Genomic DNA, 27,749 nt, shown 5'->3' with positions numbered 1-27,749 from the left:
ACGTAACCAGAGAGCAAAAAAATCATTCACAGATATGAAACCTATCCCAAAAACCAAATTCCTCTGTCTCCACGTCAGCTGAATCCGAGACTTTATACCTGCACTCTTCCTTCCCTCTCATCCATAAAAAACCTCAACAACCACAAATGCCACTATTTAAATTATCTTTCTGATCTGTGCCTTTAACTTTATCACCATTCTCTTCAGCCTACTGTTCCTTTGCATGAAACGAATTCTCCTGACTTTTGGAAGTTTTGCAATCTATTCTGCATCCACTTGCTCCATTCTGACACAGAATTGCCAAAGAAATAATTCCTTGCTACCATGCTTCTTCCTCAAAATCATGGTTCTTTCATGCTGCCACACAAGTATAGAAAAGCTCTCCATGAGCATTCATAGAAAGTATCCTGAAAAAATCACTTTTAATGTATAAAGAACAATTCATAAAACTCTGATCAGGTATTTATTAGTCATTTATCGTGAACATGTTTTCCAGGGGGGGCTAAGAGCTCTTCATTAGATCTGATTAGATCTGCCAAAATATCTGATTGGTTTTTATTACCATGTCCTCCAGAACCTATTTTTGCTATAGTTCTAATATTGTAGTTTAATGTAATAGAAAGTATTATCTAATCTTAGCTATAGATGTCACTAGTTGTCTCCTATAATAGTAACAGTGAGAAACTGAAAATGCAGCATGACCTGTAACATATTTAGAGTATAGCACTGGGAATATATTTTGTAGGAGTGAGTTCTTTTCATGACTGAGTAAAGGCATAATGAGAGCTGTACTTCACATTATGAAAGTTTTATAGTTCCAGATATTCTGAATGAATGTAAAATTTAAATTTAGTAAGATGTGTTCTGAAGACAACCTTGTCACTTAAACACCTTTTGAGTCCTTAGGAACAGGGCTGATTGTTGCCTTGGAAACAAAGACTGCTCTAGTGTTTTCATTTCAAGGGATTCAGTCAATTTGAAGTCAAATTTCCAATTGCTAATTTTATAGACAGTGCAGGTGCAAAAGTTTTTAAGATTAGAACAGAAACTGTTTGCAACGCTGTTTCCTGACAACAGTGTTTATTTATTTATTTATTTTGCACTGCCCTTGGCAAATGATGGTATTCTTGCATAACACTCTGCAGGAAACTCAATTGTATACCGTCCCTCTGCATAAGAGGGTGATTATGATAATGGAGGAAACAAACCTGAAAGTAAAAATGCAAAGACCTTCAGGCATAAACAAACAAATGTGTCATTTTGGTCCTAGTGTTCTTTAAACTGATGTAAGATATTTATTAAAAAATGAACAGGATAACAAGCAAAACACCACCCAATGCTCTACTTCTATGCATACATTCTTTTTTCTGTGTATCTATGTTCAGACAAAGTATTTGTAAAAATGAGGACTAACATTTAAAAAGACATTCCATTCATCATTTCAGTGAAGCCACTTTGTTTAAATAAAGCACAAAAAAGGACAGGAAGAGACACTACCAAGCAGGACCTTTGATAGGGGATGACACTCTCATTTTTTGAAGCTCAGATTCAGTCTTATATTAATGGACCCCATTATTCACCCTCAACTTAATCATGACATACCTAATTCTGTCTCTTTCTTGGTCAAAATATAAACACTTCCATTTTCAAACAGGATTAAATTATGGACCAAGTTCTTAGCTGGTATCTACCCATGAAAATATCCACACTTTACCCTGAGGGAGACTTGCTCCACGTAGAGATAGCAGAGAGGGGTAGGTTCCTTCACAGATTGCTCATAACTCAAAGTTAGATTCCTGTTCTGAGGAACCTCTTTCTCGGCCTTTCTTCAAGGAATGGGGGAGACTGGCATATCTAAAGCAAGTTTTCCCAGTATGTCTATACAATATTCAGTGTAGGTATTTTAATAGCCTAGCTATAATTGCAGAAGTACTACAGTACTACACAAATACCTACAATTAGCTATAGGGTTTTATGCTGTTAAAAATATTTTTTCTTCCTCACATGCACAGGGCTCGTTAACTTCTATTATCTCACATTGTCAGAAAGTTACAAAGCACATCCCCAGAGCATTCATTCATCAATCCAGTTTGCAGAAACTATTGTTTCCATTCAGCTTAAAAGAATCACTCACTTGCACATCTTAAATCTGCATTCTCCATTCTGGCTGGTGAAATTCAACCAGACTCCTCTTCTTTATACCAGGATTTAATACCTGTAAGAATTTCTCATGAATAGCCTTGCCTTACTAATCAAACTGAAGAACCCCTATCTTAAAAGACTGATGAAAATGGAAGTTACTTTACAAGAGAAGTAATAGTTAATACAAAAAATTTTATTTCCACATAAGCATAGGGGCCATAAGAACCACGTATATCCAGAGGGGAAAAAAACCCCCAAACCTTTAAAAAACCCTGAAATAATAAATAAAATTTAAATGAAGCAGCTACTGAATGATTCAGCATTTAAAAATTGTGATGGCCAAGTTGATTCAGTATTACCAAAAACCAACGTCTATGTACAGACCCAGAGGCACATGCAGATGTATAAAGATGTGTATACATGCACAGGAGTTAGTGTATTACGAAAATAAAAATGTACTTCAAATAGAATGAGAGATCTCACAGTTAATATACATTTCAACATGATAATGAAGGCAGGAATTACTCATTATTTTTACTACTGTGGAGACAACAAAATTGCTTGAATCAATGCAACGCTAAAAAGCAAATGAAGGAACAAGATCTTCTAAGTGTGCCATGTGCAACTACCCTTCCCGTCACTCCTCCACCTTCCTCAACTTTCAATTTCAGGTTTCAGTATTCAGGTTTTTTTGCACCAGGCTTTCTTTGGAAACCATCACATTCTGTTACCACTGAAATGAAGGCCTTCAAGAACTAAGTATTTTGAGTGTTATAACAAAAATGTGGGCATAATGAGGGTAAATTAAATGCAATTTAAGCTCGTTGAGAGGCTGGGAGATTTTGTTCAAATACTGAATATTGTGATGAGGGAACCGAACAATTCAGAATAGATTCTTTTCTTTCATAGTTCTTTGTTTGTGTCTTAATAAAATCAATGTAAACAAACTGCCTAGCAGAGCAAGGCTGGCTTGGGTACTTAAACGACTTTTTTCAGCATCGTTTCTTTTCCTGCATTAATTCCATTGTCACTTTGTGTAGAGCTGTGGAACACTCATAGTGGCAAATAAATGGATGTTTACAAAATACTCACTGTACAGGGACTTTAAAATGCCTAACAGCTGATTAAAAGTCCAGGGTGAACTGCAACGAGGCAAAGAGTATAGTTATGAAATCAGGTTCAGGAAACTCACTGCATGACAACCTAACGATATTTCTCCCACAGAGACAAGAAATATTAAGATAAGTAAAACAAAGAAATGCAAAACTGGGAAGATTAGAAGAGTCTACACACCAAAATGAATAAAGACTAAAACCCTTTCAGAACAAAACACAATGGACAGAATACAAAAAGCAGGTACAAAATTTGAGAGAATAGGGCAGGAAGAGGAGGAGACTATTTTTATACCAAACAATTCCATAAACCACATTTATTTCATCCTCAGGGACACTTTTTGTCAGATAAAAGTAACCATCTGGCTGCAGATTGATGTACAGACTAACCCACTGTAGGAACAGCGAGCTAACTTGTTCACGCCTTGTTTACCTAAAGACTCAATGCTAAAGAAACCCTATTTTACCTTAACTGGTTCTTTAAGTTATATTGTATGGATTTGCTAGTGATACACTTGACATCCATGATTGTTGAAGGCTGCCGGTCCTGAAATCCCAATTAGAGATGAAACAACCAACTCCCCATTTCTTTATAGATATAGAACCAGTAAGATATAAACTCTGCTGAGGCAAAATATTACAGTGCAGCATGATGAACACCGGTTATAATTACTGCATATACATACTTACCTCAATGTGTAAATAATTGTATTACATAATTTTATTACATAGAAACTGCCTACAGAGACCTTGTTCCCAGTGACTAGTAATGAGTTACACATGGACAGGATGTTTGTGTGAAATGTTCTACATAACAGGAACTGCAGGATGGCTTCATGGGGCTGTCTTCTTAGACATGGGAAATAAGGACAGAGATCTTCCTCAAGGGAAAGACACAAAACTCAGTTTGCACTAACAAAGCAACAAGCAGTTGCTCACAAACTAGACACTGAGATCCCAGCAACTATGAGGTGACAAAACGTGTTTCATGGCACTGATGCAGGAAAACAGGCTGCACTAACTTCTGCCAAATGTCTCTTTGTAGAGTTCATGGAAAGCTGTGATTACTATAGGACCAGCCAACAGACTGAAATAGCAGAAAGCTTTCTGCAGGTTAGTGATTAACTTTAGACTGGCAATGGACAGATTTTCCTTCATTTTACTTAATAAGTGAGTCTCCACTAAATTTTGTTGTTTCTTGGGAGGGAAGGTCTGACGTACAGCTGAACTGCCCCTTGCTCTGGCAGTGAATCACACCAACAGCAGTGTAACATGCCAGAGGCAACAATGCTGGATATGAAGGCAGACCCCAGCTGCAGCTCTGAGAAGCACCATCAGGCAGAAGAGGTAATTGGGTATAGGCTGGATTTACATATTAGCAGTCTCTAATAAAAAATGTGTTCAGTTTAGTTCAATGTTGGTCAGGTACACAGGCTTTAGCTTAATTGTGACTATCCTGCAACCAAAGCAAACTGTTTCTGGACAGAGTGGAACTAATACTGCTCCTGTTTTGTTTGAACAGTGACCATTGCAGCACTCTGTCAGCATCTGGCCTCTCGACATGTCATCTGTGTTCCACAACATCTGGATGAGAAAAAGTTCCTAGCAAACACTCCATGCCAGCTGCACGAAGGCATTGTGCTGCCTTTCCCACCTCAAAGCGAGTTTTTGAGTGGAGACTGAGGGATGAAACAGAATACTCCTTTGCAAAGCTGAATTCAATTTCCCAATTACTTGAGAATAGAATGTCTTATAGAGCTCTCATCTGTGATCTGTTACAGTTACTACAGTGATTTCAACCATTTAACCTGCAATATAAATTAAATCTGGCATGCTGTGAGGAAGGAGCTGTAGCTATCTGACCAAAGCATGAAGAATTGAGCTCTTACTGCTACCATTAAAATGTGTTGCAGAGGTTGGAAAAGGTTCATCATCAAGCACCTTTCGATCTTGATCTGAAACTGTGATGGATTAAAGAAGCCTCAGAAGATTTCCCCCCATAAGAAATATCCATGCTTCTATTTGCAGAAGAACTGCAGTTAAATCTGCAGAAGATTTTACTAGCAGTAACAAAATAACTAGCAAAAAAATTGCTGAGCTGCAATTCTCTTTCCCAAATGCCAAGAAATGCTTATTCAGACTGTATATAAACAGCACACCCTTCCTGCTGGGCCTAAAAACTCCCCATCATCTCATAGTATTGAAACATATTCCACTGCAATACAAGTTTCTGTATGTGATTTGCTCTTTTATACTGATACTCAGTTAAAAAAAAAAAGTAATTTCTCATGGACACTTGATTCTGTTCTTCTTACAAATCACTGTATTACTTTTGAATATCTTAACGCGTGTTTCATGCAATCCTGCTGCCACTGCTGCAGAAATAAGAGAGATGCCCATTTTCCAAGAGGGCTGCCTGTGTTTCCGGGCTGGTTTCAGGCGGGTGCTGGTGAGTTTTGGAAGAGCAGCCGGTGACCTGGAGCATGGGGGAGCTCTTATGTAATATGCTTATACACCTTACGTAACTTTCATATACTGTGACAGCCAAACCATCTCCCAGATATTTGACTATCTGACAGCTCTCCCTTTTTAACTCTCTCACTATCTGGCTTTTAAGAAGATATTTTAAAAAACTCCTAACAATCCTCCCTCACTTCCCCCACTCACTGAGCTCCCTATATTACAGACACTAATGGCATCATGCTAGCTACCAGCAGGAACAGATGAGGTCTTTGCTTTTAGGACATTTTCACATATATCTCGTGCCAGTAAACCTAACTTTAGAAAAATCACATTTTGCACACACTACAGCCATGGTTTCACAGCAGGAGAAACCTGTGTTTTTACAAGTGCTTTTTCTTCTCAGTTCCCAGCAATTTAATCCTTAGCTAAGTGGATGGCAAATATTAACCAAGGGCATTCACTGAGGAGGAAGGGAAAGAAAATTTCTTGTGCAGTAGTCAAGTATTTAACAAAGCTACAACTTTTGAAAATATCCTGTGAAAAAACAGTTCTTACCAAACGATAGCTGAGATCTTGGCTGATATCAATGCAAAAAACAAGGCATTTTAAGAAAATTACTTCTATTTGCCTTTTCTAGGATAGTTGCACAATACATAATGCTTTTATTTTTTTTACATGTTTGTTTATAATATTTTATAGCTTGCAGAAAACAGTATTTGTAAAATAAAGTCTTCCCAGAAACTCAAAGTATAAATAACGAATTCATACATTCTTGGTCAACAAAAAGTTTAACTCCTAGCACATTGTTGTAGCCTAACAGCCTCATTTTGCACCAGTATTATAATGACACTGGCAGAATACAAAAAGCAGAGATGCTATTGTAAGTATGAAACAAGCAACATTCTTCTTAAGTGCCAGCTCTAAGGAAGTAGAACCATTCTGTTTTCCTTGCCATTGAAGCTGTGAGATACCCCTAATTGTGAGATACCCTCTCTTTAACCTTGTCTATAAAAATGAACACAGAATCTGAATTTTAAAAGTAGCATTTAGCAGTAGCACGTTTAGAAACACAGTCAGAGTTAGGTAATTTGACCTAAAAAAGCTAAGAGGCTTTGGGCATTAAAGCAGACTCTCAAATGTTTATCTTAATGCAACAGTTTTGCCCTCAAAGCTACCCAGTATGATTAATGTTTGCTGGAAAACATTATGCACACATGATACCTAAGTAAATAGACAGTAACTTTTAAATGCACATTCTTCCAGGGAAAGCAGTTGCCTATATTCAGCTGAACTTTTAAAAACCTGCTTATTGTGACTATAATGATGCCTTTAAGAAAATAAATAAAGTAAATCAGTAGTTATAAAGGAAAGATTTTGTAACTCAACTGGTAGGCAGAAAGCAGGGGCTGCTGGAATTTGGCTACACATTATGGAGGTGCTGGCCAGAACTCCCTAAGCAAAATGTCCCCCTAGAAACACAGGAGATCCCAAACAGTAAAAAAATTCAACCTCTGTATTTCTAAGCACTCCTCACATAAAACAAATTTTTGACCCTTCTGCACATAAATGCCTCTCATAAGAAAGTTAATTACTAATGGAATGTTTAATTTATAATTAAATAAAAATTTCAGATGCAAAATACAACTTTTATATAAGAGTCACACATGTAAATAACCCAATATATTTAGGTTTACAAACCTATTCCTCATATTCCTCAGTGCAGTATTTTCTTCGTAAAGTTAACAGAGTTTGAAAGACTGGAATTTTAAGTGTTCCAGTCCGAAGTGATAGAAATTATTGTAGCTATTTTAAGAAAATAAACAATATTACGGCACTGTTATGTTGTGGTGTAACTGCCCAACATACTTCAAAAACACAAAAGGCCACGAGATCAACCACCACCAAGTCATGATATCTTGTCTAATGACAACTACCAAACTGACAGTATTCAACACTTTTCATGTTTTGGCAGATTAAGCAATTTTCCATGAAAAGAAGAACAGGAAAGTACCCATAGCACCTAAGATCCCCACTGTGGTGGCAAGGAACAAATTAGGTATATCAATTCAGGTACTGTAATGGGGTGGAAGAAAAGAAACTACAGGAATCTTGCCAACTTGAATTTTCCCAAATTTGGTAATAGATCTGGCTTTCATTTTGTTAGCAAAATGTTAACCTGGCCTCCAAGAAAGAGGACTCTTTGCACCAATGCACATTATTTGACCATCTATACACAAACAGAGGAAAAAAGGAGTCAGCTAAAGCCCTGAAGCATGTGATTTGATTATGCTAATTGTCTTAAAGCAAATTTGCAAGCATCATTAACAAACTAAAAGCAAATCAGCCATTATGTTTTCCATAAAGCCCATAAAATAAAGTTAGAGAAAATCAAATTCATGTATTACAGAAGCCAAAAGGACCTCCATGACAATTTAGTCAAATACCTCCTCTCATACGTAAATGGTAAAGACTTTTTCCCACCAAACCAAATTAAAATATATTGAAACATCTGCTAATAATCAACCTATGTCCTTGGCACCAAGAATAATGAGTTGTGGCACTTCTTGCTGAAGGATATTGTGGAGCCTGAAGTTAAAAATGGTTCAAAAGACGGTAGAACACTACCATGGAAGAGAAAATAACTGAAGATTACTAAATACAAAGATACTGCTTCCGTCTTAGAAAAATCAAGAGCTAGAAGTGACTGGAAATTATGAGAGTTTTAGGAGGAAGCACACCACCTAATTGCCACACTTCCCTGCTCTTTTCTAGACATCTGTTTGTGGATGCTGGTAGAGATGGCATACTATCTTTGATAAAAGTTCTTTTTGTCCCTGATATGCTTGTTTTCTAGTCTGGACCAACATTCACCTATTTTCACAGACACAAGATCATGCCTCCTTTATGTAATGTTTGATTTCAGACACTGGGCCACATGACTTTTTTATCAAGAAGTCAAAAAGGTCTCCCACTACACTTCCATGCACCAGCAAATACATAACTTACACAACAACATCTCTCATCCTTTTCTTGACAAGCTAAGTAAATTGTCCCTAAATAATCTCCCCTGCATTACGGCAGCAAAGGTTACAAACTGCTGGTTCAGGCTGTCACATAATTTATGAGAATCACTTGTACATGTATTAAAAAGAACTGCTGATACTAGAACAAAAGGCTTACAAATGTCCCTCTGGTAGACAGAGACTTCTCACACATGCATCTTAAATGTGCATTAGCCAGAAAAAATATCAGAGCTTAATCTCTGCAGACTTTCCTATCATCATCTCTTGCATTCTTGGTATGCTATCAGAGCTCCTTTCTGATCCCCTAATCATATATACTCATTAAGAAATGCCAAACCCAAGTTCCTTTGATAACACAAGTGCTAGCAGTCTCCTTGTAAGGAAGGTAACAAGCTGCAGCAAATGAAGGAAAAAGCAAGTTAGAACTTCCTTCTGGTTGATACCTCACACCTACTTCTAGAAAAGTGACTCAACACAGGGTCCTGGTTTTGTTGCCTGAGCTGGCACAGTGAGAAAAAGGGACTCAGTCTCCCTTCCCCTTCATGCACAGAGTTTCTGTGTCTTCTTCAGACACTGGACATCCTGGCATGCCCTGTAAAGGGATCAAATCTTCTGCAGTTTCTCATTATTTACCAGTTTAATTTCAATCAAGCAGTGTCTACCATTGAACAGTGTATCTCCACCACAGTTACACAATCATTAGTGAAAATAGTACTTTCCTCACCGTATCTGTGAAACACATACACTAAATTCTGCCGGTGCTGTCCTGCCACACATGCATACTCAACTTGGAGTTAGACTGCTTACATCTCTACTAGTGACAGAGGTGGGGCTTTTTCTTTTGACACATGCATGGCACGTTTTCACAAAGCAAATCTCTCATACAGTTCAAAGTGTTCCAGGAAAAAAAAGATGGATTTTATTTTAATCAACCAAAGCAAATAGGAGAAAACTTCAAAAACTCTCTGACAAAATTTCACTCTGCAGGAAGTGTTTATTTTAAAAATATGACCTTTCCTAGTCCATAAGGAGCTTCAGTTATACCAACTAGCTCAACATGAGGATGTGAGCTGGATGACTTCTAGCTGTCCCTTCAAAACTACACCAGTCTATAATTTTGTGAAGTCACAAACCCTTAAAGATCGTGTTTAAATACAGTCTAGGTATCAGTCTGGATACTGGTAAAGGGCAAAATTATTTAAGACATTATACCAAAATTCCTTATATCACAGATACAGCAAGTCTTAGAAAAGAGGTACTGACACAGAACACATACTTGCTAATTATCTATGAACAAGCGGGTGGTGTCTATTCTGATACAACAGAGATACCTACATCAGACACGACTATTTTTCAGCTGGCATGGATGAGCATATGTAGAGTTTGCAGAAGCCTCCTAATACACTGCAGTTGAAACAAATAAAACCACCTTTGTTGGACCAAGCTGCTTCATATCCGTCTGTTCACTTGGAAGGTTCTCCTCAGCACAAATTTGACTAGATTCAAATTTTGAATTATCACAAATTTTGAGAAGCAGCAAAAAGGACAAGTAGACAAAACTGTGTTGCCAAATAATATGCATAAATTACAAGACTACAAATGAAATATGAATTGGTAATTTGTTCTAGAAAATTATGAATGGCAGAAAAGCCCCAGCCAAAATTCAAATGTTGCCATATGTTGTCCAGCTATTGGAAACTCAGTGACTCCTAGGGAGCAGTAATTTGACTAAGAGTCAATCACTTGCACTACCTGCCAGGCAGGCATCCCCACTAAGACGCCTCAGGAGACAGAGGCAATCAAAGACTGAAACCTCCTGCAATGAAGTCTTTGCCTAGCTTTGGAGAAGAAAGAGCAACCATTCCATCCTGAACTCCAAGTAGATGAGAGAGAAGAAGGTTAATGCTTTAAGATAGGTTTGTAGGAAAAAAAACCCCAAACATCTTAATGGATATTACTGATACAGAGCAGTTGTTGGGAAAGCTACTGCACAAATTGTCACTGCTTGTGTGACAGGGATCCAAGCCATGCAGGACAGGGTCCACTCTGTGACAGTCAAAGGAGTGGTCTTTGCAGTAAGACATCCCTTAGGAGATTAAATCTCAAGCCATAGTTGCAGCAGAAAGTATCAGGAAAGATGGTGCTGGGCATGGATTCAGTAAGGGACAGATCAAAGTGCCCATAGTATGTCTCCTCTTTTACTTTGCAACACAGTCCTTGACTACTCAGGGATTTTGCTGCCTCTTGTGAATTAAGAGAAAATGTTCTGTACCTATATACACTGGTGACACTGTTCATGCCTGGTTTACCTGTACATACCTGTGATAATAAAATAACCTGTGGCCTGCCCATTAAAATAATGCCTCTAACTTAGATGTTTAGGTCAACAAAACAGATTGAAAAATAGGGAAAATAATATACAATGGTGATAACAAGTACCAATTTTTACCTTTTGAAAATCACCCTCTCAACACATTTTCAACTATATCAGCTCCTTAGATGCTGGGAGAAAGCACAGAATTAGATACCTGAAAGTGCCAGAAGCAGCAGTCCATGAAACCACCTTTACAAAGTCTTCTGTGATGAAAGTTTGAAAAACATTTGCAAAAGGACTACTCTTAACATAGCAAAAGGATGTGCTAAAAGTCATGTGTATATAACATAATTAAGTCGTAATACAAACTATCAAATTTAAACAAAATGCACACACATTAACTACTTATTTTTCTTTTTATTCTATCCAGACAAGCAATTAATTACATCTCATTTGAGAACAAAAATGAATCAATGTGGCGAGAACAAAAATGAATCAATGTGGCAAGAACTTGACTATTTGCCATGAGTTTTACTGAAATACCAGATATATATCAGAGCGCTATTTCTCATACCACAGAAAGCATGAGTATTTGAGGCAGCACCAGGAAGCACAGAGATTTTTTTCAAAATCAAAAATTAACAAAATCCCAGTGGCTAGGTAGGCAACATATCATACTGGAGACTTGTTCTTAGAATCACCATTATCAGGCTGCACAGCATGCAAAGACACAGTCTTGGTACAAGTGACATCACTAGCAACATGCAGACATGAACCCACTTTTAAAGTTTTTCCTCTTTTTCAGGAATTCTGAGGGTTCCTGCTCTTTGGTCTCCAGTTACATCTCAGAAAGAGCTCTTCTCATAGACAGGATCACAGAGATTTTCTTGGGAGGAGGGGTGGTAGTGGTATAATCAGTAACAGTTAAACATCTGAAATTTGGCTGAAATCATCATCTCCAGAAAGTTGTGTCATACTTACTGTCTTCCTGATAATAGAGAAAGCTTTCCAGAGTAATGTTTAATTATTTCAAATAAACTATCACTTCCTTTTAAAGTCCATTGCTCTCACTGGGATCTTTTGAGGTGGCATAGGGAAAAGGATATTTAAAATGCAATAGGTGTGTGGGAGTCCACAGCTACTTGCAACAAATACTGTATTTTTTATCATCAAGTTCCACTCAGTTCTATAAAGACAAGCTCATTATCCAAGCATGGTAAGTGTAACCCCATGGGATTCTTTTCTTTTGAAGGAATTTTAACATGAGAAGACATTTAATTTTTACTTCTCACTCTAGTCCTTCACCTTCTCAGTAACAGGTACAAACACATTTACAAGTCTGTAACTACAGACACAAGGATGCCCTGTAAAAGCTGGTTACCAGAGTTCTTGAAATCAAATCTCACTGTGCACCTTATTCTCATTTGTATGGGAAGTGGAATGGCCTCTTCCCTTGTATTCAAACCAGTACACACATAATTGGGATCTCCTCTGGGTTCTGAAACTATGAAAGCCTCATGTAGCTGCAGCAGTCTTACAGTAGGAACAATTTTAACCTAGTTTTTATCCTATCCCCTTATTTCAGGTTTCCTTGTTGAGATCACATCTTGTCAATGACCTGGGACATCAGGCAAAAACAGAGTACTGAACTGACTGATGTTCATTCCACCACCAGGCTCTAGGTCAGGATTTGAAAAAAGGTAAAATGGGTAATCTTTCCAGAGAGACTCAGCTGTTATGGAAACATAACTTGATGCACAATTTTACCCCTAGCAACAGCCACAGAGAACAAATGGGTTGCTGAAAAAGAAAATTACACCTGCCGGGAAGTTGGTGCACTATTTGTTTCTGTTCCCATTAAGAGCATGCAAAGATATCATCTACCATCACATTACACCTACTTAAAAGTTTATATTTACACTGTTAGGTCTTAAGGGTCCCACAGTTAAAAGTTTAACTTATTTCCAACCAGACAGACTTCTTGTGACCTCACCTTCAGTTGAAAAGTTGCAAATGGGGAGATGCAAATCTTCTTCCCAAACTTGATTTTACTTCTATTTTCTTAAAGGACAACAATTCATTTTTGTTTTGCTAACACTTTTATATTGAAAGAAATTTTCATTAACATACTCTCAAGCAAGCTCCAGGATTAAAGGCATTCATGTTTAAAATACCCTGGCAAAACTATGTTTGAGCACAATCTGTTCTATGACTGGGTGCAAGTGTTTCTATGCTTAAAAAACTGTTATGAAAATATAATGAATCTTACTTGCATTATATCCTCCTGCTACCAAACATATGCAAATGTTATATTGACATGTCTGAAAGTGTTCTGCCTATTCACTAGGAAAAACTGCATTTGTGAAATTGAAGTAACAGGTTGGGCCTTAAAAAAAACTACAGCAAACAACAATTAGCAATGGTTCTATTTTAACATCAGCTGTGAATTATGTCTGATTACACAAACCAGTAGAGCCTATTAAAAAAAAGTGCAGCCACATATTTTTTTTCAGAAAAAAATGAGGCCTTGTTAAAAATATTTTTTTTTCTTTAGAAACAATGGTATTTTTAAGGATTTTCTTGGGGGCAAGGGGAGTGTCAAAACATAAAGCAAATGGTTTATTTGCTTGCATTCTGTTTTAACCTAAATTCAATGTTTGAGCTCAAGTTTCATCAGCCTTTCCTACAGGTTGTTTTGCAAATCTTTGATTATTTGAATGAAATCTTTTCATGTCAGCTACTTGCCCTCCTGTCTGATTGCAGCCTTGTGTTTGTTCAGAATTGTCAGCAACCATGGAACAAGCTTCAGTGGTGTTTTGAGGGCAGTCCTAATACTACAGGCCCCTCTACATCCTGGTAATTATAGCATCAAGTAAGGCAGAAATCCACTGAGTTTGTTTCAGAATCTCAAAAACTGTCTTCAGTTCCCATTTTGCATGATAAATAAACAGGATGTTAAGAAATAATGCTCTTCCACTGTTAAATGGTTAAAACAAAAGATCCTGTTCTTTTTCTTCCCCCACAAAAGGAGAAGGGTCATTTCTGAGGCTCACTGATAATTCAAGCAGCTCTACTGGCCCATCACATCCACAGTCATATTTTGAGATACATGATATGTTAGTACATAGGAAATCTCTGCAAGAACAACAGCTTGAAGAGGTGCCAGGAGAATGCACAAATGTCACACAGTGAAGACCCTTAAGTTAGCAACACTTCTGTTTTGATCTGAGCTAAAGAAAGCTGTTCTCAGAGAGGCTACACACTCTAACAGGCCAGCATAGTGTATTCCTTCTGGAAAGGATGTGATTACTGCTTGTGGGTACTATTCCCAGGGGAAATACCAAGGTTCAGCAATTGCAGTCAGAAACCAGAAAGCCTTGCCATTATTAAAGCTGCTGCAGTGTAGTGAATTGCAATGATAAGGCACTGCAATTACTTGAATCAGAAGGTTTTCACTGAGAAAACACCAACTTTTGCATACCAGAATACCTGCAGAAGGAGGGAGGAAGAGTTTAAACTTCCCATATGACTGCACCTAGGTGAAGAGACACCTGTCTCTTTCTGTCATTGTCACACTATCCTTTTCAAAAAGAAGCTTGTTAATACACTGTCATGTTTTGAAGAAGCCTCTGGTCAATGATGATGATGCAGAAATCAGTCACAGCATTCTTAATTTATCACATTTCCTTGAGAGGGAACTGAGACACAAGATCCATTTTCAGGAAATGGCTGACATTGCTGGAGAAATCCTAGTGAATGCTGCACCTACTGTTGCTTCAAAAAACATGTTATTCTGCTGGAAATCATTAGGAAGGAACACTCCTGACTTACAAACACCTAGGCATCACTCTAAAGCAACTGAAGCAATTGTTTGTGGATATCCAGACTATACCACTGCCATTAAGCAATTGCATATGGATGGTACAACTGCCAAGGGAGATACTGTATGAAAGAGCAAAAGGTCTTAACCACATTGCTTTATCACTCTCTGAACAGAAATACACCAGGGAGAATAAAGGAGGCATATTTTCATGGCTGGTGTTCACTAAGCCTGACCCTTTTCATTACTGCCAGTTGAGGAAGGGTGACAGCTGTCAATCAGCTGACTGGGCCCTTTACTCATGAGCCTGTTATCTGTCTGGAGTCACTTTCTGGTGGAATACTTACAGATGGACACCAAATACCTAACAGATGGACACACTTCTTCAGAGGAAGCACTGAAAGGCTTCACATATCGGAAGGAAAAGGCATTCCTGTTAAAAGATACTGCCCACTGATGGCTAGAACACTACGGAAGGAAGCAAGAGTACAGGGATGATAGGACATTTATAAATTAAGTCCCCTTGGAGGAAAGGGATGGGGATGAAACTGGGAAGGGATGCACAGAGAAAAAAATCCTCCATATCTGCATTTCTGCTCCAGCTTAAGGACAGTTTTTCTCCTCTATAGTTACTCTGAAAAAGCCAGCTCTTGCATGAAAAAGTATTTCTCTACTGTTGCCATCAGGGCTATGTTTATTTTGCTGAGAGAATGGTGAAGAAGATGCTATAAGGAAAAACATCGTTACCCAATTTAGGTAATTCAGATGTTTTAATGTAAAAGTATCATAAAAAACCACAAGCATTTTCATATCAATGAGCTTTTTTTTGTGTTTTCAGAGATAGTATTGATGCTGTGTAAGTAGTTGCACTTTGTGGAAAGATAGGCCATTCTCCATCATTTAACACTCTATCCTTCCTTGAAATGTATCTGCTAGTTATACATCATCTTGGAGTTGTTACTATCTGTATTTCATGATCAGAAAATAATTGCGCGAATAATTATTTTTCCCTAACTGGGCTACCATTTCCCTGGGTCTAGTTTCAGCGCAGAAAAAAGATATTTATTTGATGTTTGCCTCAGTTAGAAGAAGGTAATACTGGGGAGATCTCCTAATACCTGAAAACATCACTGTAATCTAGTCCATAAAATGAAAATTATGCTGTTTAATCTGTGGTTATCTTATGTTTCTGGAACTTAGACCTTTTATAAGGATATATGGCTGATCCATCTCCAACCATGAAGGCTTTTTGTATATTCATTAAGCTTTGATCTATCCAGATGCTGAAGTGCTTATCAGTGAAGCTTTTACTGTCACTGCCCTGAAAATGCTAGATAGTGAACTCACACAAGTTTTACATCATTATTTCCATGTACAATGTATGCAGTGGTGATTCCTGAACCACTGGAGAATTAACTGACTGTTCCCATGCTGCCTGCAGGCACATCTATACTTGGTCTTCCTTAAAATAGGAACTAGACAGAAGAGCATGGCATGCTTCTGCACTTGCAGCAAGTACTGCAAAGATGCAAGGAGAGTCTCGGGCACCTCACTCCACTTTACCAAGTGGCTACTTCCCCAGGAAGGATCCTGCTGCTCACCAGAAAAGGGCCCATCACCCTGGCAGCAAACAATACCCACTTCTAGTTGTCCATTATCCAGGCTTTCTTCCACGCAACAAAGAACCTGACAACACTTTAGAGAATGTGAAAGGAATCGTTCCTGCTCCTCTTCCAAGAATCTTGATGCATAATGTCATTAGTCCCCTATGATAAAGTTCACACTAATTTATTCTCTGCCTCAGCTCCCCCCCAACAATAGTCTCCATCAGCCTCCTCTATCATTCTTTACAGGGAAATTTGAAGCAAAATCTACAGCTGTAACACATCCTCCAATTTGGATTCAGAAAGATTAATGTACCTTGTCTTGACTTACATTAACAAACTTTGTTGTGATGCTAGGACTGTATCATAACAAAGTATTTTCAAAATAGATTACATTATTCAACCCATTCAACAGTGTATTCCCTTTAAATAGTCTCAACACAAACTATGTAAAGAAATGTTTCAAAGAAACATTTCAGAAGTTCCTAAAAACCTTTCCTAAAGTTTGAGAATTTCAAAACAAGACTGACATTCCAATATAAAATGAATTCCTTTTTTTTTAATGGAATTTTTCACCATATAGAAGAGCTTTTTTAACAAGCTCTAATGATGACTATTCATCGCTATTAGAGAGCTCAGACACTCTATTCCCTAAAATCCCTTTCAAATAGACACCCAAGTCCTCAAATGGATTTGAATACAGAATAGTTACAGTCCCACTGCATCATGTTAAAAAGCAATTAGCTTAGCATTAATGAAAATGTAAAGGTAACCCCACTACCTAAAGTTAAGGATCCCAAGCATAATCAGTACAACTGTTCAAAGCAGCCGTATTAGGAGACCTTCCCTCCATGTACTGTATACAGAACCTAATAATCTATTTTGGCATCTCAGAGGTTTACAGTGTGGCATTGTTAATACCCTTCTAACAGCTACATCCCAAGATAGCAGTACTCTAAAAAGATTATATGGTAAAACACAATGGAATGCCATGTCTGCATAGCATCAAGAAAGGAATGTGATGCATACTTGCACAAAATTATACAAACCAGTTTCTCCATAACATTTGATCCCACAACATATTCGCCCCAGATATTTATGCCTGTTGTTTTGGGGGATTTTGTTGTTCTCATTTTTTGCTTGAAAGTAAGATGTACAGCATAAATTACCATGCTGACTCTCAGTAATAAGAGGAAGAAACAGAAAATGTGCTTCTAAAATAAATGCTTCGGTATCTTTTTGCAGTGCCAATGTACTACTTTTAAACGCAGATATTTTTCACTCAAAACCCACTAAGGAACAAGAAAAAACGCCCAAATATCTACATGTCTGTGGCATACGTAGCACAGTATCAATCAGAGGAAATCTAAGAAAGTGATGGCATATACTTGTGTTTGAACTACTTATCAAGGCACTTGAAACTCAGCCAATACTCTTCCTAGATCCTTTAGGAAGCCTGAAAGTATAGGTGAGAACTAGGCCAGGCTTCTGGTTCTTGCTGAAATTCAGACTAACTTTTCGCTACTGAATTAATGAAGCAACCCTGAAAAACTGGGAATCGGGCATATATTATTGTAGGAATGCACAGATGCTAGGATAGGAGATGAAGACCTAACTGCTGACATGCACACTCATATTGAAAGAGACACTGTACATATTCCAATTGGAACACTGTGACCAAAGGTGACTATATTCTCTTGACCTTAACATTCCAGTGGGTGACTAGTTTTGCCTGTCTACAAAATGAAAACAGAGAAAGAACAGCTGAAATAGAAATGTAGTCCTGTTCCTTTTAATATTATCTAAAAACCACATGAGATCCCTGGCCAGCTCCTGGTAACTTCTCTACTGTGTAACCTACTACAGAAAAACAAACCAAAACTATCAGGCATTAGATACGACTGTAATTTGGATTTTGTTTGTCATGGCTGATTAAGAAAGACAGCACTGGCCTCAATAGCGATGTTCTAGTATCACACAAAATGGTGGGATTTTAACTAGAAAAGGCAGTGCATTGTTTACAGACTCAGTTTGTTCAGAAAAAAGAGATCATTTTTTCACATGCAGCTACAGTAGATGCTTTAAAAAGTAACCTTCCATTTTACACACATAATAAATAGTATAGAGGAGTTCACATACGTGCATGCAGAGCACACAAAGAACATGCTCATGTAAAACCATGCTCTGCAGTGTGAAAATATCTGAAATGAAAATAAACAGGGAAACCAGTCTCTGCAGCTCAATGCTTGCATTTTTATTCTTAATTCGTTTTCTGATATGTAAAATAGCTTAGAAATCCCATCTAGCACTGTACAGTCAGAAGCTCCTAAAGAATGCCACCACTGCAAAACCAGCTCTGTAGAATCTCTGTATCCTACTGAAGCTAATCCTGTGCAATTCGTCGTCTCTTGCAATCTCCACCACTGACTCTATGGAATAATTTGTTCAAACAGAAATTTTCAGTAAAACAATCTAGTTCCTTATTTTCCTACATTGTTTTGGAATGCTTGTTAAGTATATTGTAGAATATCCCTTTTTACACAATAAAATGAGAATACTGTATGGACAGTAAAATAAGGCAACATCACTACTTCCTCACATGTATATACTTCTCAACACAGTTATTTCAAACATGTTCAGCCTGTTTACAATTTCTGATTAATACTAGAGCCAAGTTAACTGTTTACTTGAGATGGTATTTCAGAAATGAAAGCAATTCTATTTGTTGTAGTAACAAACACCTCCAGAGGATGAAATGAGGTTTCATAGGACCAATGTCCTTTAAAAGTGACAATATAAACAAAGTATGTTTGCACACACAAGGACAACAGACATTATAAGGTGCTACATTACCAGCCACACCAGGAATTTCAAGCTGTCTGAAAGGGAAGATCATTTTCCTGGTGTTGATTTGCATGCATTGGTGGGTTGAAAGTACAGATGAGTAAGTTAGAACTCTCAGCTCCACTTCTTAAGGAATGATGGATTAAGAGAAAATGAAGCTGCATCTGAAATGCTCTTTTTTACCTGTTGTTTGAGAGCCTCTAAAGATTCAAATTCCAATTTGGCGAGTTTCATCTGGATATCTCTTGGTTTATCAGGAATTACAAAAGCCATGATAAACTTTATTGCTAGTAGCAAGTGCTGTGAAAAAAAAGAAAAAGAAAAATGTTGTTTTATAGAGTTTGAAGCATGAAGAAAACAGCATAATATTTCTAAATTTTAGTAACAGATGTATAAACAATGATTTCTTGCAACATGTACAACACAGCTTACTATAACCACGTTAGGCCTCAGCTACTCTGTATTTTTTCTGTTTGCAAGTCATCCATAATTTGAATCTAAACACACATAGTCTGCTTATTTTCATAATAATCCTATTTTCACTGTATACGATAACATTCTAAATGAATTTTGTATTTGTGATTCCAGATAAAATAACAGCTTTTAAAACATATTATTGGTGTATAGGAATTGAATTATGGCACCCAGTATATACAGTTTCAGAGTGGATTTTTTACATGTATACATACATATATATAAATATACATACAAATACATATCAGATGGAATTATAACAACATACATATGTGCATACATATATGTATGTCATGATACAAATGAAACAAGATATTGTAAAAGGTATGAACAAACACAGAATTTCTGCATTAGAGAAGTTACTAAAACATAAAAGCATTCCTGAGAGCATCAGAAAAGAACAAAACTAAGTAAAACATAATCCTTAAAGAAGTGGCACACCCATGAACAGGAACTTTTCAGGAAATGGAGAAACATTCCATATATAAGATGTCAAATTAGTCATAATTTATTGCAAAACTTTATAATCTTATTTAAGAGAAAACAACCACGAAGTTCTGTTGAACCCAGTCACTGAGCAGTCTTTATATCACTCAAATATGCACTATCTCACAAAAAACAAATGCCAAACTGTCAAATCAGTGGTTTTGTTTCTTCATTTATGTCAACTACAATCTAAATAATAGATCTTCTTCTTTCAAGGCCTGAGCTGACAGTATGCTGCATGTTTGTAAGCAGGAACTTGCTCCTAGCTGAGAAAACCCTGACCAAGATAAGGCAACACTCAAATATATGTGCTTAACTTCAAGCATGTGCTTACACTGGCATGATGATACTCATGGCGGTGCTTAAATTAGATAGTACATCCAAGCTACTTCACAAATTCCCCTGGTTTTTTAATATAATAGGGAGCAGAGCAGTGCTCCTCCCTGAAATACCATTTTGCTGAACTGTATGATCTTGATGGACTTGGGCACATGAATAACAACATAACAGACCAAAAATCCCCCACATTCTGGTATTACACAAGCAAGAAGCTAATGAAAACACTATCGACTTCACAGGAGCTGTAGTGAAACTCTAAACAAGGCAATATGTAAGGGTTAAAGTAAAAAGTCAGATTATGGTAACAAGAGAACAATGACAAAGAGCCATACATTAAAATATTCCTTAAAATGTATTGCAGAAACATAGTAGGTCTAGGAAACAAACTGTACAAAGAATAATACTTTCTGTAAAGAGGTGGGAGGCTAAAAATTGATACAATGAAAACACAAAGAGGTTAATGAATCACTTGGCACGTCGGCTGTGCAATGCAATGGTTAATATGACATTATTAAAAAAATTATGTCAACAGTAAAATATTCTCTCACTCATTTAGATTTTCTTTTCCCCCCTCTACTTAATACCGTCTGCTACTGAGAAATTTTTCTTCCAAAAAAATGACAGCAAACAATGTTGGTTTATGCTAGAAGTACACAGCAATAAAAAGTCAGCTTGTATCAAAGTATCATGTATCAAAGTCAGCTTTGGAGGAATGTCTTAAATTAAAGAAAGTAAAATGCTGAAGACAATAATTGAACAAGACAAACAATACTCCTGTACAGAATAGAGTCATAACTACTCACAGACTGAAGGGGAATAACTCATCTACAGATAAAATTTTGGTATGGCAATGTGAAAATAAAGAGACCAAACTGGGAATAACTCAAAACAAAATAACAGGATTGGGCTAAGGCAGAACTAGCAATATTTGAGGAATTTGGAAAGGGATATTTATTTGGAAAGTTACAATGGACAGTTAAAAAAAGACTCAGCATCACACAAAGTCACTTCTAGATGCCCAAAGTCCTTTGGGCTGGGGTTCATCTCACATTGCTCAACAAAAAAAAATTGTATTTTTTAAATTATAATAAGGAGTAAAAATCAAATTTTGCAAATGTAATTATTCAAGCACTGCCTCGAGGAGTTTTGAAAACATAAACCAAGTGAGTAACTTTACACAGAGACTTCAAAGTAGCTCCAAATTCAAACAGCTTTTAAGAAAATAGAATAAATAATTTCAAGGAAATGTAAATAACATTATGGAGGATAAAAACTGACTAAGTTTTTCCCATTTTTGATACAGGTGAGGAAGGAATAGAAAAGACATCTACGGAAACCAGAACTAAACCCAACAAAAATACTGAAGTTAATCCCGGAAAACATTGTATCTTTTCAACTAAATTTAGAAGGGCAACATGTTTTAATTACTTCACCATGTGAAGAGTTTTATTTAGCTGCTTGTCAGAAATTAGTTTTCATGCTAACACAAATGAGCCAACAAACACAAGGATACAGTCTTAAACATGAAGGCAGAACCTCTAATAGTCTTCAAGCCAGAGAGGGATCAAAAGTTGGAGTACAGATGTGGGAAGTCACTACTTTTGCCTGCCCCACTGTCATCTCTTTCCTAGGCATCCACTAAGGGCCATTGTTTAAAAAAAAAAAAAAACAAAAAAAACAGGGTTAGGAAGACTTTTGCTTTATTCCTACGAATAGTTTTTAAAGTTCTTTTTCCCTCCCATGAAAACAAAGCTTTACCAGTCAAACTGCCCAGACTGCGTGTGGGATGTCCCTCTGGGCAAGTCTTGTGACTCAGAAAACACACTGGACCTAACAGACTGCAAACTGACTTCAAGCCCACCTCATAACTCCCATGAACCTGAAAAAAGATACCAGATAAACAGCCTCCGTCAGATAATTTTTCCAGCTGTTCTTATTTGCAAATTTGGAGCAGTATTAATAAAACTGTCAAGGTAATTGTCAAGGCAGAAATTATGAATCTGGGTCACATGATCCATGAAACCTCTTGAAAAGAAATGGATCTATTTTATTAACAGTTTATACTTCATTTTGAAATTGTAACTTAAAGGAAATTTAAGCAGCTATTCAAGAGAAATTGAAGGAAAAAGTAGGGAGTTGAGTAGTTGAGTTCATTGTATCAGTCACGTTCCCATACTGATTTCTTAATCTTGTTGAGTGTAACTCCTGCAAGTCAGATCCACAAAAAGCAGACATCAGCTTTCAAAAAAGAAATGTCTCAGGAGTATAGTATAAATCACTGGGAAACAACAAGACTTGCTTTCATTACATTAACACTAGTATGAATATGTTATAAAACCAAAATACTGAAGTTTATCCAAATTTGCTATACTAGTGTAAATGTACTTGTTCAAGTACTATTATTTCTTCATAGAGATGGTTTTTGGTTTGGTTTTTTTTTGTTTTGGGTTTTTTGTTGAAATCAGGTTACAAACCCAACCATTATTTCTAACTGCAACCATTAAAAAGCAGCGTTGTTTCCAAGAATATGCCCTTTATGATCACAAGAGGACTATTCCACTGTGAGCAAAACCCGGGGTAACATTCCCACAAGCTGTAAGCTCTCCAATGCCAACAGCAAAGTCCCCTCTTATTTTGCAATGTGCCAAGCAAGCACAGAAACAGCTCTGAATCTCTTCCCCCTGATAAATGCAGCGCCGTCAAACTCTTGTGGTCCTGTGCCAGGTGCTTGGCGAGCCAGAACTATTCTGTTCTGCAAAGCCACCAACAAGAGCAGAAGCAGCAGCTGTGTTTTGCAGCAGTGGGTCCCCAATCTCACCTCTTCTAAAACAGAAACTGCAAATTAAGGTTAAATTCCTGGAATTATGAACAGCTAATTTGATTTCTGTACTGGTTTTACCACAGCAATTACTGACAAAATCTGCTCAACTGAAGGAAAAAAAGAAAGAAAATAACATAAGCAGTAGCTGTGTTGCTGGTTAGCTGATGAAGTGTATGCCAAACGTCAGCTTGGGGAGACCTTAATAACATTTTGCATCAAAAGCCTATTCTATAATCTACTATTTATAGAAACTTTCAACTAAAATCAGAAATCTGGACCTAGACCAGCCCAGAACCAGTCCACACTCTGAAGCGAGGTGGTCTTTGGTTACTAACTCTGCACAGGTGAGGAACCCTACACAAAAGCCAACACCCGAGACTGGCACCTCACTTGGAACCTCTGTCCTCTGCTGGTCTTTGCCAAAGGAAAGGCATGACAGCAGAATCATGTTGCTGTCAGGGCAGAAGGCAGGGAGATCATTAGCTTCCTTGCTAGGACTCCAGATCAAGGAGAAAAAAAGGCAGGAGTAAAGTGAAAAATAATTCTGTCAAGGGAGCAATACAGGCAAAGAAAAATTTTCATAAAGCTCAGGAAGTTGAAATAAATTAAACTGTCTTTAACAGACAGCAATAAATTTATGAGCAAGTATTTCTGCAATATACCCAAGAAGAAAGCATGACCAAACCTTCCTTCCCTCCTGTTGACTGAAGTGGCTTCAATAGAGAGTCTTGCTAAGGGAGAAGAATTATCACAGATGAGGGACTTTAAAAAGGGCCTTTCTTCTGCTAATCCAATAAATGCTGCCTTTAAAATCACATATCCCATATATTATTATGGAATTTTTCTTTCAAAATTTTATTTTATCCACAGACATGGCCAAAATCCTGAGGGGGGGAGGGGATGACAAAAAAGTTATTACATGTTGGTCTATTTCATGGCTTCTTCACCTCTCCCATTAATTTTCTTTTCCACAAACATCCACAGGCACACACCCACAATCCGAACACTTGCCACAACCTGTAAGCTCCATCTACCCTATTTATTTATTCCCAAAGCAGCATAGCCCATTTCTCCCTCATTTCAGCCTCCTCGCTGCTGAAACTCCAGGGAAACACTATGACTGAAGTGCAGTCTTCCTACCTCAGATCCAATGTCTCTTGCCACTTCAGCACAGTGAAATCTGTCTCAGTTCTCAACTGAAATATGCTCAGTACAGGTGAAAAGTTCATGCACTTACACCTGATGCCCTCCTTTAAGACACTACAAAGCACATAAACCAGAGATGTTTCAGAAGCTTGTAGCTTTACCAAGTTGGGACAGTTTTCTAATAGGAGCATCCTAAAGCACATACTTAGATAAGAGTTAAACTTCTGTCAGCCTTCACACTGCTACTTCAGAGCACAGATACAATGCCTCAACATAAAAATCTCATTTTTATGTATTTATAAATAGCCTATATTTATTTCTTTACTTATTAGATCTTCGACTTCCACAGAAGGTGGAAGGCCTTTATGTTAAATACAAAACCTCAAAACTACAAACTTAAAAAGAACCCATCCAGCAGGGAGAGTTTGAGCCTGTCCCATTAAAATGTGGCTGAGGTAGATGCAAGTGAGCAGAAGCGTATTACAAAACGTGTCCGGGAGTGTGAGCAGAGACAGCATTATCCGGTCCATTTATCATCTGTAATAGAACATCCGTTTCTTCCTCTTACATTCTGAGTACACACACACAAAGGCTGCCCAAGGAAACCTGGTAGCTTCATTTCTGCCAGAACGTTTTGCTGACTGCCAGAAGGGCAGGAGCAGATCATCCACCTTCTACTGACCCCACCAGGATGTTTGAAACTTAGACGTGCTCAACGGAGTTCTTAAGCTTATGTTTCGTTTTAAGAATATCTACAAATATTTTTAGGTTCAGGGAAACATTTAAGCCTGATAATGCTCAAGTCATTTGCTGAATCTCGATCTTAAAATTTAATGGATGAATCACAATGCTTTTTTTTTTTCCTAGAGGTGGTTGAATGTGACACGTACTAAATTCACGAGTTTGAAAGGAAGAATGCCAGCTCGCACAGCGTCTCCTTGCATTTACACTTCAGAAACTGTTTTAGGTAGTGCAGGAATCCTGGTCTGTATTTTTATTACCAATCCACTGTAAAACATCACAAGTAGAAATCTATGCTGAAAAAGATACCAGGCTTTAATGTACTGTTCTGAGGTATATTTCAACTGCAAGTATTAAGCTGCTTCATGAGAATCCGGGTTCATTTTAGCAGCTCTGGCCTCTAGAAGCACTGAAACACACCTCTTTCCAGGTGTCATGGGTTAGCAAGCATGTGATGTTCTTGCAAAGTGGTGCTTACAGCTTCCTCTACGACCTGACAGAACCTATCAGCTGGCCAGTTTGAATTTGGACAACTCTTTAAGCCACTTCAAGTTGTGACCGCCTCTGTGATGCACACTTAAGAACAGAAAACCCTGAGGCAGAGCTGTCTCATTTCCAGTGCTGGGACAGGTGGCTGCGGGCCCCATGCGGGGGCCAGCAGGCCCGGCCCAGGCCCTGCTCGGGCCAGGCTGGGCCAGGCCACGGCCATCCTGGAGCCGATGGGCCCTGTTCCACACACAGAACCCCCCCTCCACAGCAGGGCTGTGGGCAGCCGGAGCAGCTTGACTCGCCCCCTCCCCCTCCCTCCTCCAGTGCGGCCAAAATTTCAGCAAAGCGGCACCGCTGTCAGGCAGAGGTCAGGTGACCAACAGCGATAAGCAACATTCCAGCTGCAAGGCCGAGGTGAGATTAACCCTTTTAGTGCCATGAAAAGCTGAAAACCTGAGGGAAGAGAAAGAGGAGATGCTTAAAGCTGAAATTCTGTTGTGAAGCTATGATATATCAGAGTACCCGTTGTAATTCCATGAAGATATGGGGGGTGGAGTGTTCAACTCGTGAGCAAAAGCACCTGCGCTGAGATAGGCAGATGCTGACGCAGCTGTAATTTCATGAGAAGTTTGAACAGGGAGAGATGGAAGCGATGAGGACTTTTGCTCCAAATGGGAAAGAAGAAAACCTGAGTTCCTAGAGATGCTCCCAGAGATAGTCCTAAAGACGAAGATGAGGAAGACCCTTTGCTCCCAGGGAAGGAGAAGGGCCTCCGTTCTTAGAGATTAAATACTCCCAGAGATGGGTGAAGAGAACTTTTGTTTCTGAACAGCTCAACCTTAAAATTGTACCCCAAAAAACTTCAAGAGTGGACCCTCAAAAGCAGTTGTGGGAAAAGCTGCAAGTTGGGGGGAAGGGACTCGCAAGCAGAGAGACTCCTCTTCCTAAATGGACTGAACAAAGTTGTTTGGAAGAGGGCGGCTGTCTCGTTGTGATAATGTGTTCATAGCATGGGCAAGAGAGACTCCTCTTCCTGAATGGACTGAACAAGGTTATTATGGAAGTGGTAAACAGACTGAACATCTGAAGGGTTGTCTTTTTACATTGTCACTTGGAGAAGGGAGAAAGGTGGGGGGAGGAGAAGAGTTCTAAAGTTGCGGTATGAAATTTTTTTTCTTCTTTTAGGTCTGTTAATAAACTTCTTTATAGTCTTTCAAGTTTGGTGCCTGCTTTGCGTTTCTCCTAATTCTTATCTCACAGAAGGTAAAATGTAATGAGTATTTTGGACCAAACCACTACACCAGGTAAGTCTTGGTCCTATGCCTCAAGACTACTGAATTGGTTTCTCTCAGAAGAAGTAAATTTATTCTGAATGCTACAATTGCTTCACAAACTATCAAAATGGATGGAAGAAAAAAAAAAATTCCACACCAGTACGCTTAAGCAAGAGACTAGTAAGTAAGACAACAAGAAAGGTTTTTTCAATTAAAAAAAAAAGTTAAGATAATCTCTAAGGAAACAGATTCAGTGCTCATGTTTCCAGGAAGCAACTGCAGAAGCAATGAGTTAAGCAAAGCAAAAATAAAATACTGCAAACATCATCATCTAGTGAGGAAGCTGATCTCTTCTGCCCTTACATATTTTTGTACTCTCCTTCTGTTTTCAAAAAGATCTCTACAAGACTGGTTGGAAAGCAAGTACAGCAAGCCAATCCTATTTCTGAAACTCAGTCCTGCCCTTGGAAAGCCCTAGGAAGTATTTAAACTAGATACAAATTTACGTCAAATAAATAAATAAATATTCTATCAAAATATATACGAATAAACTCAAAAGCACAAGTAATCTGGTCAGTTACGTAATTGTGACCATTTTCTGTCTTATGATAATATTATGCTTTCTAGTCATTCAGTATTTTTTTAAAAACAAATTTT

At 37.9% G+C, this 27,749-nt stretch overlaps 1 protein-coding gene across 3 annotated transcripts in view; it reads right to left on the bottom strand.

Annotated features, from left to right (window-relative positions):
• Nucleotides 1-27,749, bottom strand: part of ANO10 (anoctamin 10) — a 122,276-nt gene that overhangs the window by 21,731 nt on the left and 72,796 nt on the right. For all 3 annotated transcript variants that reach the window (XM_082293017.1, XM_082293019.1, XM_082293018.1), the window contains one exon: nucleotides 19,506-19,622. In XM_082293017.1, the coding sequence (XP_082149143.1) occupies nucleotides 19,506-19,622 (117 nt within the window). The remainder of the gene's footprint in view (nucleotides 1-19,505; nucleotides 19,623-27,749) is intronic.

The sequence above is a fragment of the Coloeus monedula genome (genome assembly GCF_965178545.1).
Source record: "Coloeus monedula genome assembly, chromosome: 1".
Taxonomy (NCBI): domain Eukaryota; kingdom Metazoa; phylum Chordata; class Aves; order Passeriformes; family Corvidae; genus Coloeus; species Coloeus monedula.
This window is presented reverse-complemented; position numbering and strand designations above follow the sequence as displayed.